This window comes from Austrofundulus limnaeus, unplaced genomic scaffold (genome assembly GCF_001266775.1).
Source record: "Austrofundulus limnaeus strain Quisiro unplaced genomic scaffold, Austrofundulus_limnaeus-1.0 Scaffold111, whole genome shotgun sequence".
Classification (NCBI taxonomy): Eukaryota; Metazoa; Chordata; class Actinopteri; order Cyprinodontiformes; family Rivulidae; genus Austrofundulus; species Austrofundulus limnaeus.
The window spans coordinates 749,222-762,480 of record NW_013952513.1 but is presented as its reverse complement, the minus strand read 5'-3'; the positions used below and the strand labels follow the sequence as shown (position 1 = coordinate 762,480).

Sequence of the window (13,259 nt, the reverse complement as noted above, 5' to 3'; positions counted from 1 at the left end):
TATATAAAACACACACAATAACTTTAATGTAGTGTATTTTTCGGACTATAAGCCGCACCCGCCATTTAAAAAAAAACCCGCGATTATTAACATATAAGCCGCACCGGACTATAAGCCGCACCCCCAACATAAAAAAACAGTACACCCAAATTTGTTGTCAAAAAAGTGAATTCAACATCAAAACATAAAAAGCAAACCTTTAGGAATTAAAGTTCGGAGGAATACGGTTCATTTTGGTAGTTTTCTTTTACAGTTTCTGGTCCAACAAAACGTCTCATTCATCGTCCTCCGGCGCACTGAAACCATCGAAGTCCTCTTCGGTGTCGGAGTTAAAAAAAGCTCAGAAAAGCTGCGTCAGACAGTGGTATCTGTTCAGTGTTGCTTTCTGTGTCGCTGTCCTCCTGGGGTAATGCTGGCTCTGAAGCTGTGGTGTCCTCTTCACGTAGCAGTCCAGCCTTTCAGAACCCATTGGTGATGTTGGACTCGTTCACTCTGCTCCACGCTGTTAGGATCCACTGGCAGACATCAGGAAATGACGCTCTTCGCATTTGGCCAGTTTTTGTGAATGATTTATCCCCGTCAGTCATCCAAGCCTCCCATTCACCCCTGAGTGCTGCTTTAAATGCACGATTCACACTGATTTCCAGGGGTTGCAAAACCTTTGTTGTACCTCCAGGAATAACAGCAGGAATTGAGTTTGTTTTCTTGATGGCTGCTTTCACCGAATCCGTGATGTGGGCCCGTATACTGTCCAATATCGTGTCTGTCGAAGATCCGTCGTGTCGTGTCTGCTACTAGCTAAAACAAAATGGCGCTACACCTCTGGCTAAGCTGGCAGTATGGTCGCTCAGCTGTTGACCGGTCGACGCGCCGTCACGTGATTGTTCGGCATTCGTTTTCGCACTGACCTTTCGTAGTTCCCCCGATAAACCCAGAGCCCAGCAGCTGGGAAAGCCCTCCTGCTCCAGCATACCTCACTGCATGGGATTCCTTCCCCGGGGAGTGCAATGCATAAAAAAAAAGTCAGCAGCTCTTCACTCGACTTTTATCCAAAAACTGGTCCTGGATTAAGCTCCAAAGTTTTTGTCGGTCAAATTCCACCGTGAAAAATGTCTGTTTTATCCCCTTTTATGAGTTTTTGGCCATGGACTATCTTTAAATCGCTGCTTCCTGGTCAACAGTCGGCTCTGGAAGGATCGCTTTTTTCTTTTTTTTTCTTCTTTTTTTGAAGAGAGTGTTTGAAGCAAATGGAGCATAAGAGCCCCCTGGTGGCTGAAGAAAAAAATCCACATATATGCCGCACCAGACTATAAGCCGCATGGTTCAAAGTTCAGGAAAAAAGTTGCGGCTTATAGTCCGAAAAATAAGGTAATAGATATCTGTATCCATTGGGTGTTGTGTTTGGAATCACCAGCTTCGTTTTAAGGTGGTAAAACAAATTGCTTGTATTTCTTCCTTTCTACACACTTTGCAGATTATTTTTTTCTGCACTCCACCTGTTTAATCTGTGCGCGCTCCGGCGGGGTGACAATCATTAAAGTCGCGCTTTGGAGTGCGGTCGTGCGTTGTCGCTCTATGACCGCAGGAGAAACGAGGTCCAGACTGATTTTTGTGCGTCCCACCTGAGCACTGACTTCACCTGCACTGACAGTCACCTCGCTGTGTGGAAATGAATGGAGAGCGAGCGACGTCGCCTCCTGTGTGTTGAGCCCTTCACACATGGCGTGGCGCGCGCTCCTCCCGCAGCAGGCAGTGTGGTCGGTCGGCATCCGACCGGAGGACGCGCCGTCACGTAAACATGTAAACAGTTCGGCGTTCATTTTCACACACCCGAACCAGGTCTGGATAAGTTATGTTTTTTTTCCCCCCTGCTCTTCATTTGCACTCTCAGCCAGGCTGCTTCGTGCTTCCTCTGTTTTGACTCCAGCCGGTTCAGTCATCAAAAAGAATTGCGCGGTTGGCCGGTAGACTACAGACCTCTATCATAGGACAAATTTATATCGTTTCTACCGTATATCGTTTATATCGCGCATTCCTAGTGACGGGGCGTTTTTTAAAGTGGTCAGGATCAACCACTTAATTATCGCTTAATTTAAACCTAGAATATAATATATAATTAATGTTTGTTAGTTTTTACAAATTTTAAATCAGCTTTATACACTTCGCTCTTCCCTCTCTCTACTGTTGATTTACACAGTTTAGTGAATTTTTTTAAAATTCTTAAACTAAGACTAGAAATAAGACTGCTTAAAAAAAGAAGAAGTTACTGATAAAACTAGGGTTGGGCAATATTGGCAAAAAAAATAATTGTCACGATTAATTGTGGTATTTAGCCGATAACTGTTAGTATGATGATTAATCTGGTCCCGGGACACCTGCATGCCATAGTCACATGACCAATTTAAATCACTCTAGTGGGAAAGATTTGCTCTCCGTAAAAAAATCTGTTCCAAATTGTGTCAAAAGTACAGATTCAGGCTTTACATCAATGTTTAAATTGTGTTGATAGGCCGAGTGAAACCGGAGTTATGATAAATAATTTACAGAACTTTTTCAAAAAAATGTTTGTCATATTTCAAGCGGAGAGGAGCATCAGTCAGTCTGCCTGGCAGCATTAATCGTGTTAACCGTCAATTGCCAAAAAATAATCGATTATAGTTTTTCTGAGGACTAATTGCACACCATATGATTTTGCCCAACCCTAAATCAAACTGATGGTGATTTAGCTCTCACAGCCGTGTGCTGCTGATGTTTTCACACCATCTGCGAGGTGGTTCACGTCATAATTTAAATGTGGCCGCCATCAGATTCCAGTGTTAAGAGTCCACGACCCTGAAGTGACCCTCGTGCACAGGAGAAACTGTGACGTCTTGCTCTGCACTCAAGGATGGGTGCGACACGTTGACGTGTGCGGATCAGTTCTGATTGTTTTTGAGCAGTCAGGACGACTGAATCATCATCTGCTCTGCTTGTCTTGTCCAATGTTCACATCTCATCTTGGCGCTCCATGCCTACTCAGGCGCAGAATTATACGTCTGATCCTCCGATCCAACATGTTGGTATTGATATCAATATCTGGATTGATCTGTAAATCTCCGCCTCAATGATGGAAAAGTCAGATGAAATGCAACATGAGCACTCAGACTGTGGTCATTTTGAAAAACATCAGATAAGTAGCTGATTTAGGACCACAAACTGAAAAGACCTGAGTTGAATTTGAAAAAAAAAATAGACGTGTCACATTCAGACTGTCATTAAAAAAGCCTGATCTGGATCACTTTTTCCTGCAGTGTGAAGACAGCCTAGTAAATCTTTAACAGTACCTGACTGTTTAAAAGAGACATGCGGGCCCCAGGAAGAGTAGCCACACAGCGATCACAGCGATGGCTAATGGGGATCCAAATAATCAAACATATCGTGCAAAATTCACTTTTTTAGCCAAAGTTTAAATGCATTTTGTTGTGTACTTGGAGTCCGTACGAGGGCAGAAAAGTTTAATTTGGTTTCTCCCGGTGCTGCGTAGATATCTTTATATTCTGTTTGGGTCAGAGTTTTAGTCCGTTCAGTTTTCTCTATTACCAATTTAGTTTTCTGAACAATAACGTCACAGTATTTGCTCTGGACCTGCTGAACTGGATCGTGGACTTCCAGCTAATCAATTTTTTGAATCTGCAGTTCTGCAGGTTTGTCGTCCTCATCGTCCTCTGGCTCTGGGTCAGACTCTGGCTCCAACATGTCAGGCTGGATGGACGAGTCTTCTGTTGTTCACATCTTTATTTATATCTTTCTTTATTTTTTTAACCTAATTTCCCTCTGGGATCARTAAAGTATTTTTGAATTTAATTTAAATTTGTTTGTAAATAAACTGTTTCTGCACTTTTAGATGATTGTAGTTTTACTGTCAAACCACAGAAATGGCAGAACTGGTTGGAGTGGACAGTGATCATTGGGAGTGTGACCTGGAGGCGGGGTGGGCTGAAGTGCCTCATTTTGCTTTAAAGAGAGAGGACCAAAATGAGTCGCTGTCAGACACACCTTGTGTCGGGATCATACGACAAGATAATTGTGCCGATTTTTGGCCCTATTTTGCCTTTCCGACAATTTCAAGGATGCTTAGATTATAGCAAAGGCTCTAAAGCAGGGGCGCCCAACCTTTTTTGAACCAAGAGCTACTTTTGAAGTCGGCAGTTTGCCGAGAGCTACTCGACCAGATTCAGTATCAACATAATTTTTTGTCTCCCTACTCCTCACTTCTTTAAAGTAAATAAAACAGAATGTAATGTGTTGCTAGTTTTATTTAATTTAAAGTATTGTCAAACAAAACCATCTACTTTACCATATATTTACCTACAAAAAAAAGAAGAGATAAAATCCTTACTTAACTCCTGACAGAGAAACAGAAAAGTGATGCTCGAAAAAAAAGGATAAATTATTTTACCTCCTTCAGTTAGTACTCCCTGTAACATGCGAGCTATGAGGGCTGAAAACCTGCAGACTGAGAGAACCACAGACTTAAATAACTGGAGCACGGGAACTCATCTCCATTTATTCAAAGAACTCTCCTCTCTTTCTCTCCATACAGGGGGGAAAATCAAAACAAAAAACTATCAGGGTAAACATAGCTACAAGAGTACCGCCCTTTTTTTCAAAGTCAAAGCACACAATATAAAACTCTCTCATTCATACTATTACAAAAAGTGACTTACGATGGTGCAGATTCACAAATCTCCAAAAACTATTTCAAACCTCAATCTGTGCAGAAGCATTCAGGATGGTGTGTCTTCTGCAGGTGCTGGCCCTCACTGGTCCAGACTGCTGGCTCCAACGGACCATTCAAAGAGTATCACCTGTTTTACCACCTAAAAGACAACACACACACACACACACACACACACGTTTGTTTCTCGACCTCGTGGGGACCTTCCATTGACTTCCATTCATGTTTTTTAGACTTTATAGCCTAACCCTGACCATATACTCTAAAATTAACCTCAGAAACTTACCTGACCCTAAAACTAACCTAAACCTTGGTCCTAAACCTAACCCCACACCTGTAACATGCATTTGGACCCGTGGGGACCTGACAATGGTCCCCACGATTCACTTCAGTCCCCACCTGGCTGCTTTTTTTTGTAAAAAATACCCCATGTTGTAGGAAAAACCTGTACACACACACACACACACACACACACACACACACACACACACACACACACACACACACACACACACATGTTAGGTACAGAAAACAAGGGCACACCCAAACTGCAAAATAAATAAATAAATAAATAAATAAACAAACACATACAAAGGTACCAGTCAGTCTGGTCTAAAATGTAATAAAACCAATAACATAAAAAAAATATAAAAAACAAATACAGTCACGATGTGACAAATCTAGAGGAGAAAACCTTTTATGCAGGCTATATAAAAATAAATGTCTCTACCTTATTGGGACTTCTGACACTGAGAGCAGGAACCAGAGCGGGCAGTATGAGGTGGTTGAGGCGTAGGCAGGTCTCCAGATGATCATCAGTTATTGTGGATCTGTTCTTGGATTTGATGATTTTCATGTGAGAGGAAGCAGACTCACACAGGTAGATCCAAAAAGTTCTGTCAAGTTCAAAGCACCTCTTCTGATGTTAGGATACATTTCTTCTGACAGCAGACTGCAGAACTCTCCATCCATGCGACTTGTTGCTCAGGATTTGATCCCAAAGTCATTTTGCAGAGTCAAAACCTCATTTTCAGCACCAGAGCAGTCTAGCAGAAACACGGACACGAATTTGGACACAATGTCAACCATCCTGGACAATTGCGCCTGTTTATAGCTGCCACAATCTCACTTTTATTTTTAAAATCATGGAAAAGCATGTCTGCAGCATCAAACACTTCTTTCATAACTTTGTCATCGCTGAAAGACCTTTTTTGTGTTGAGCCAGGATGGGCTACATTAGCCTTACCTCTGGTGTGAAAATAGATGCTGTGCGGTTTTAGGAAGAAATCCGTGTTTGCGCTTTGTTTTGAAATGCCGTTCCACGTTATCCTTTTTAGACAAGGCAGCGCTTGAGTTACATATGAGTTATCTTCCCACTCCAGAAGAAAATAATAAGTTTTTGCTTGATAGCTCGTTTGTCGTTCATTATTTTCCGCCTCAAGATCATGTTTTAAACACGTGACTCTAAAGTCTCGCAAGACCATGTTCGGAGCACTGATTCACAGCACCCAAAACTCGTGAGACTATCCTCCTCTGAGCTTCATTCTAACTCCGGCAGAAGCGGTGGAGGTGGGAGGCGGGAGGAGTTTTCATTCCTGAACGCGCTCCCTCCGCTCTCCTCCTCCCACCTCCACCGCTTCTGCCGGAGTTAGAATGAAGCTCAGCGAGCTCTTGACCGGAGCGCAACCTTGCTCTAACAGTTGACAACAGCTGTCGCCAGCTGTTAGAGCAAAGTTGCGCTTTGCGAGTGACTGGTTGGGCACCCCTGCTCTAAAGATAACCTCATGAGATATTCCTGCTGTGTGTGGTGAGTTAAGAGTGATCTAGTCGGGACCGCTCCGGCCTCAAATCAGGGATATTCAACATGTTGGATTGTCTTGCCTCCATATCTCAGCATGTGTGATGTTCCCCGAGGACAAACAAGCTCACAGCCTGTTGAGTGTGACGTGTAGCCAATCAGAGAGTGAGGTGATGGAAACACGGAGGGGAATCAAAAATACCGAAGACAAAAAAACAACCATGAAGCCAACCATGAAGCCAGCTGGACGTTGGAGTCATCTTCTGTTTAAAATAGCCCACAAACTATTGCTTCTTCCTTGTCGGCCATGTTTGTTTACTCTGAACTCGCGTTTGATCTTGAGAGGTCTTGCGAGATTTCCTGCCGTCTGAATGTTTGTGAATAAAATCTGTCTGTAGGACCAAACCTGTTCTACCCATGATGTTTTTATCCTCACCTGCTGTCTCTCAGTCTTTGAAATTGGGCCGACAATTTTAAAATCTTGCCGTGTGAACCAGATTTTAAAAGAGGGGCTTGTGGAGTTACAATAAGGAGGAATTCGGACCAATTGCAATTCCACTTTATAAAGACCCCAACTGAATGATTTAAATGTGAAAACCTATGTCAGCTTTTTAAATTAGAGTTTGATCATGGTTCTGTGGTGTTCTTAGAACGGAGATGTGTGCATCTCTATCCTGCATCCACCAGTGGACGATCCACAGAGCGGAGAGCTGCCTTCAGAGAGGTGGAACCCCACACAGAACGTCAGGTACTCCTCAACACTGAATCAACCAGCACACTATGCTGCTTTTTGCCTTAAAGTGAATTAATTGATGATTTCAGGTATAAGCAGGTTTAGTTGCCTCCTTTTTTCATATTTTTTTCTCTCTCTTGTCTTTAGTCCTGTTTTTTCTAACCTCCAGCTTCTCTTCTCGGTTGTCTCTCAGCTTTCCTCTGTTTTAATCCCCAAAACCACAATCTTGTCTCCTCTCGTGGCTCAGGACCATCCTGCTCAGCGTCATCTCTCTGCTGAACGAACCAAACACATTCTCTCCAGCCAACGTGGACGCATCCGTCATGTACCGCAAGTGGAGGGACAGCAAGGGCAAAGACCGGGAATACATCGAGATCATAAGGTATCCAGACAGGACGACACCGGAACAGAACACAAAGTTCTCCGCTCTAAAACTTTTTTTTTTTTTCCTTCTCAAAGGAAGCAGGTGCTGGCGACCAAAGCCGACGCCGATCGGGACGGCGTCAAGGTTCCCGTCACGTTGGACGAATACTGTGTCCGCACCCAGGTCCCCCCCACAGACGACGGCTCCAACCTTTTATACGACGACTACTACGATGACGAGGAGCTGGACGAGGACGACGAGGACGACATCGAAGCCTGCTGCTATGACGAGGACGACTCCGGCACGGAAGACTCCTGACCGCCTCACCCCCCCTCCCTGACCACTTCTTGTTCTCGCCCACTCACCCTCCTCCCCGCTTCTGACACAGACCGGACTCTTCCAGCTTCTGTTACGTACAATCACAGTCTGCACACTAAAGCCTGATTCTGTGGATAAAAGAAAACAAACCTGCAGAGTTGTTTTTGATTTATTTTTTTTTGTGTTTAATTTTTTTTGTTTTATTTTTGAGTAGAAGTTACAAGATGGAACACAAACATCAGGAGAAACCCCTCCTCCTCCACCTCTCTGCACAGACAGCTGTTTGAATTCTTTGAAAAGAGATTTAGTTTTGGAGTTTCTTTCCGGCGTGCGGTCGGCCACTTCATCAGCAGACGGGAATGTAACCAGATCAGAAGAAGCTAATTAAGGGAGGGAGAGGCGGCAAGAAAAAAAATTGCCCGTTTGTCTCCGAGTCATTTCCACTCGAGCCCATGTGTGTCACCTCCAATTATCAGGCTGTTTTAGGCTCTGCCACGCTTCACCTCTGACCTTTTAAAGCCACAGGGCTCGTGCTGCTCCAAATATGGGAGTCGTGTCTCAAAAAAAAAAAAACCTCACTCCTTTGTGCCTTTTTTGTTTTGTTTTCTAACTATAACATCCCAGATCTGAGCAGTCCAGCGAAACACAGAGAAGTAGCAGAGGAGTGATATTCAGTTTCAGTGTGATGCACGAGCTTATTTATAGAAGCACCTGTTGGATTTGTCTCAGCTGCGAGTGTGGAAAGCTGAGATTTACCAGCTGATCTAAACAATGAACGTGTTACTGTCACACAGCCTTTATCGTAACCTGCTGCTGCTGAATGTGTTTAAAAAGAAAAACTACTACCTGAGCCTGCTGCTGAAATCCTGAGTACTGTGTAAAAAAACAAAAACAAATCCTATGCAGTCAGTTTTAACAAGTAGGGCTTTAAATGTCTGACCTAACTGCAGTTCAGGCTGTGAAGGTAGAAAAGGACAGCCAGGCTGTGTTACTTCAGCCCCATTGGTTTCAATTATGGTTATTTTTATGGACGTTTTTGTTTACTGTAACCTTGTTTCCAAATATTAAAAATTGGCGCGTCGCTCAAAGGATAAACTCTGTGGGGAATCACGACAGTAAGAAGGGTTTTTGGTGTTTGAGCATGTTCTTATCGCATGCTTTTATGTGTTTGTGCTTTTTTTTTAGATTTGCTACAAGAGTTGGGATTGTTTTAAAAAATAAAGAGGGTTCCTCAATTAATTTTTTTTTAGCTGAAACTGACTTGTTTTTGACATTTTTTTTTCGTAAAGATGGAACAAGCTGGACGGTTTTTAAATTTGTTACAATTACAAAATTATTTGACAACGTAACTCCAGCGCAGATTACCGAATAAATACCAGGTGCCCACTTTATGACTTATAAATGAGCTTTTTTTTTTTTTTTTTTAGGAAAAAAAACATAATTTAGTTTCTCTTTCTTTTCTCATCGTCTTTCCTCCCCACTTGTTCCCCAAATTTTCTGAACTCTGAACCCAGCAGCAGAAAAGCCTCAGGAAGAAAAACAACTTAAAAAAACACACAACTAACCAACCAGTTTTTCTCCAGCTGAGTAAACCGGACCCTTTCGGACCCTGGGAGTGGGGGGGGGGTGGGCACTCACTTGTCGGCTTCATAGGACTGTTTACAATTTCTACCTTGATATGCACATGTGGATATTTTGACGATCACTTGATGTTTTTTTTTTCTCCTTTGTTTATATTCTTTTTATTTTCTTATGGTTTGTAAATCTATTTAAAATCAAATAAAGTTCTTTATTAGATGTCGGCTATTTTTTACGAATCATTTCTTTTGAGTATTTTATTTTTGTTAAAGTCTGATTTGGATTCGTTTCTTGTTTTCTGCTGCAGAATCTGAAATAACCTGAGAGGCCGGGAGGTACGATGTAAAAACTCGACCCTCGGCCACTTTTAAAAGATTTTAGGTGATTTAGAAAGTTCCTTCTGTAGAATAGCATGCTTTTTAAAAATAATTGGAGTGCACAAAATATTTTTTATACATTTTTAGTTCGGCCTTGCTGTACATTCATGAATGCAGTGTTTAAATGACAGATCATCACAACTGTTGTGTCCTCTTTTTTTAATGAAATAATGTTTTTGCTCTGATTCTTTACAAGCAGAGAATTTGAAACCATTTTTACTTTGGGTTACAATTTTTTTTACTCAATTTCAACTATTGTCAATAAAAACTGATCACATAATAAACACATTCAATATTTTTAGAAGGTTTTTAAAAAGTAACATTTTAATCAAATATTTCTAAATAACTTGTGCTGTATTTATTTATCCATAGTGTTTGTAGTTTGAAAGTGTGGCTAATTTTTTTTTTCATAAAAAGTTCAGACATGTTCAACTTAATAAATCAAGTCCAAACTCAAGATCAAATAAATGACACGATGCAATAAATATAACAAATTAAACACAAACGTTTTTAAAAACATGTCATTCAGTTCAGTATTTCTGACCCCCCCCCCCCCTGCACACCAAAATGTTAATTATAACAAATTATTTTACACATTCAGAGTCAAGTCCATTAATTCTCAAAATCCCAAGTTTTTCCATCTAGAATAAACTAGCAAAAGTTGTATTAATGTTTTTGTTTTAATCTGAAAACTTAAATACTTTTCACCTTAGTGCAGTTTTATTTAGAGTGCAATAAACAAACATTACAGTTCTGTGTAAAAAGTTCATTAATTACATTTTCACATCAAATATGTTAAGCTATTTCATGTTGTGTGAAATAAAATAAATTGTTTTAATTCAAAGTTGTCTCAGTTTTCCACACTCATGTTAGCTTTTCTATTAAAACAATCACAAACACTAAATACACGTTTTACCTTATTGTGTAAACATGTTCATATTAAATTTTAATAAACCCCTCTAATATACCCAATCAACCTTTAGGAGTTAAAAATGTTTTTGTTACAGCTACATGTTTTAAATCGAGGACCAAACTAATTAGTTGAATTTAAGTTATGTCAAGGGATTCCACTCAATGAAGTTAAGTAAATTTATTTAATTTTGTGTTGCTTGTGTAAATCTTGTTACATTTACTCAACTCGGTTCAGTGCAACCACTTGACTTAACTTGTAAATTCAATAAATCAGTTTTTTTAGTGTAAAAGTGTCTGATGATTAAATCCACAGACAGCTGAGATCAATAATTCTGGTCAAGGAGACAAAAAGCATCAACACAGAGTGTTTCTTTAAATTAAACTAATAAAACTATACAGTTAGTTCTTTATTCAATCAAATAAATGATAATAATCTAGCAGGTAATCTAATTAGTCAGGATTTTGTTGATTTCCTTCCTTCTTTGCTTCAATAATTAGTTGTGATCACAAATATGGAGTTTGTGTGATAAACACTGCAAACAGGCACTTTATTTTTAGGATGAGTGAGATGATCATAAAATAAAGGTTTGTAGCATTCATGGAAGGAATACCTGCTGTTTTTTTTTATTAAATTAAAATAAACATGATGAGAAATGACAACTTTATATCCACATTGGTAAAACATTTTACAAAACATTTTGAAATATTGTGACACACTCAGAGTATGTGTGGTGAGTGACTCTCAGCTATCACCAGACTAAATTTTAGCTGTAAAACCAACTGACTCAGCTGTGTTGTAGACGTACAGTTATCACAGTTTTGTTCATTAAAATCCATCCAGGGGTTCATGATATTTTGCTAACAGACATTAATGACAATGTTATATTGAACACTCTAGTAGAGCCTAAAATAAATGCTGAACTCTTCTTAATTTAGGCCAACATCTTTAAAACTGAGCTGTTTTCATGTTTGCATGTTTTTCAGCTGTGCAGACATTTTGAATAAAGTTGACTCCAAAAGTTTACCAGATGTATCTAATGTATCCACTGATTATTTTTGGAGAGTTTGTTCAAATGCATCCACTGATTCATGGGGATATTTTTGACAGATAATGAAAAATTTTTCCATGAGCCACAAACCTTTCCTTCTGCACAATTTCAGTGTGTTTCTGCTTCACACCTCTAGGGGGCAGCAACAGCTCGTGTTTCCTCCCAATTCGTCACCGGTTTACCTCTGAGAAACAAAACTGAGACACTTAAACCTGAATTTATTTTTGTTTTATTCGGTTTACTAAGTCATTGAAGTGTCTTTCTTTTGTTTTCTTAGAAACAACCTGAGCTCCAGAAGTTTTCCTGCTTTACCTTTCCTGTCCTCCGCTGCAGGAATACAGACTGAAGTCCTGCCTAAATAAACCAACAGCTCCTTCACCTGACTTACATCCAATATCCTCCTTTTTCACCCTCCCATCTTAAAAGACCTCACATATGATGTCCTATAATCTGCCACCAGGAAATGAAAATCATTCATCTGTGAAATCCCAGCAGAGAGATTTTATCTGACAAACTAATGGATCAATAAACCATATTTTTGGAGGCTTCAGGCAAGCTATAAGTGCACACAGCAGTGTCCAGATGTCCCTTCCTTCAGTTACTGATTCATTTTTATTTTTTACTGACCCCTCTCTTGACTCTGGTCTCCCCTCGCAGGAATATTTGCAGCATCAAAATTTGCTTCGTGTGGCAACAGGTCTGACCTTTTGGCCTGCGTGTGTCTGCTCCAAATGCCAGTCCAGCCCAAGCAGGGAGAGGCAAGACACTCAAACCGTGCTGGCATTTGCTTCCTCCCTCTGTGGTTTGTTTCCTACTTTTACCCAGTGGTTTATTTTTATTATTATTATTTTATTTTATTTTATTTTTTGTCTGAATGGATAACACTCTGCTTCAGCATCACAAAAAAAAAAAAAAAATCAATTCAGAGTCAAATGTTAAAATCTGCTGGCCTTCTGTGGAGCTTTCACACTGTGATCATGAGTCACATGTGCTACTATGTCCCTCTTATACTCCCAGCTGGCAACTTAGCAAAAAAAATAAAAGATCTTCAGACCCAAAGGAACTAGAAGGCAGCTTGAGTTCGAGCCCTCTGTGAGCTGTGGAGGGAGCAAGATGGAGGGGCTGCAACGGGCTGGAAAGGTGAAGAAATGTGAGCCACAGCGGTGGGTGGGGGGCGGGTGAGGGGGTGATCCATATGTTGGTCTGTGAGACGTCACCAAGGCAACAGAAGCTGTGGTGAAGGTGGGAAACAGGTTGGCAGGCAGGAGGGAAAGATGGACGACAATAAGAGGGAGAGGAGTAAAGACCCTGACATGTCAGGGTCTTCTTCTTTGGCTTTTTGTTCAGTCATACTGAGTGATCACTGTACATCACACACACACACACACACACACACACACACACACACACACA

At 40.8% G+C, this 13,259-nt stretch overlaps 1 protein-coding gene across 1 annotated transcript in view; it reads left to right on the top strand.

The window, feature by feature from the left end:
* LOC106521556 (ubiquitin-conjugating enzyme E2 R2) overlaps positions 1 to 9,736 on the top strand; it is a 20,855-nt gene extending 11,119 nt beyond the window's left edge. Inside the window, exons 3-5 of the mRNA XM_014014192.1 lie at positions 7,166 to 7,263; positions 7,496 to 7,630; positions 7,708 to 9,736. Coding sequence (XP_013869646.1) covers positions 7,166 to 7,263; positions 7,496 to 7,630; positions 7,708 to 7,930 — 456 coding nt within the window. The 3' untranslated portion in view covers positions 7,931 to 9,736. The remainder of the gene's footprint in view (positions 1 to 7,165; positions 7,264 to 7,495; positions 7,631 to 7,707) is intronic.
* Positions 9,737 to 13,259: the final 3,523 nt, after the last annotated feature.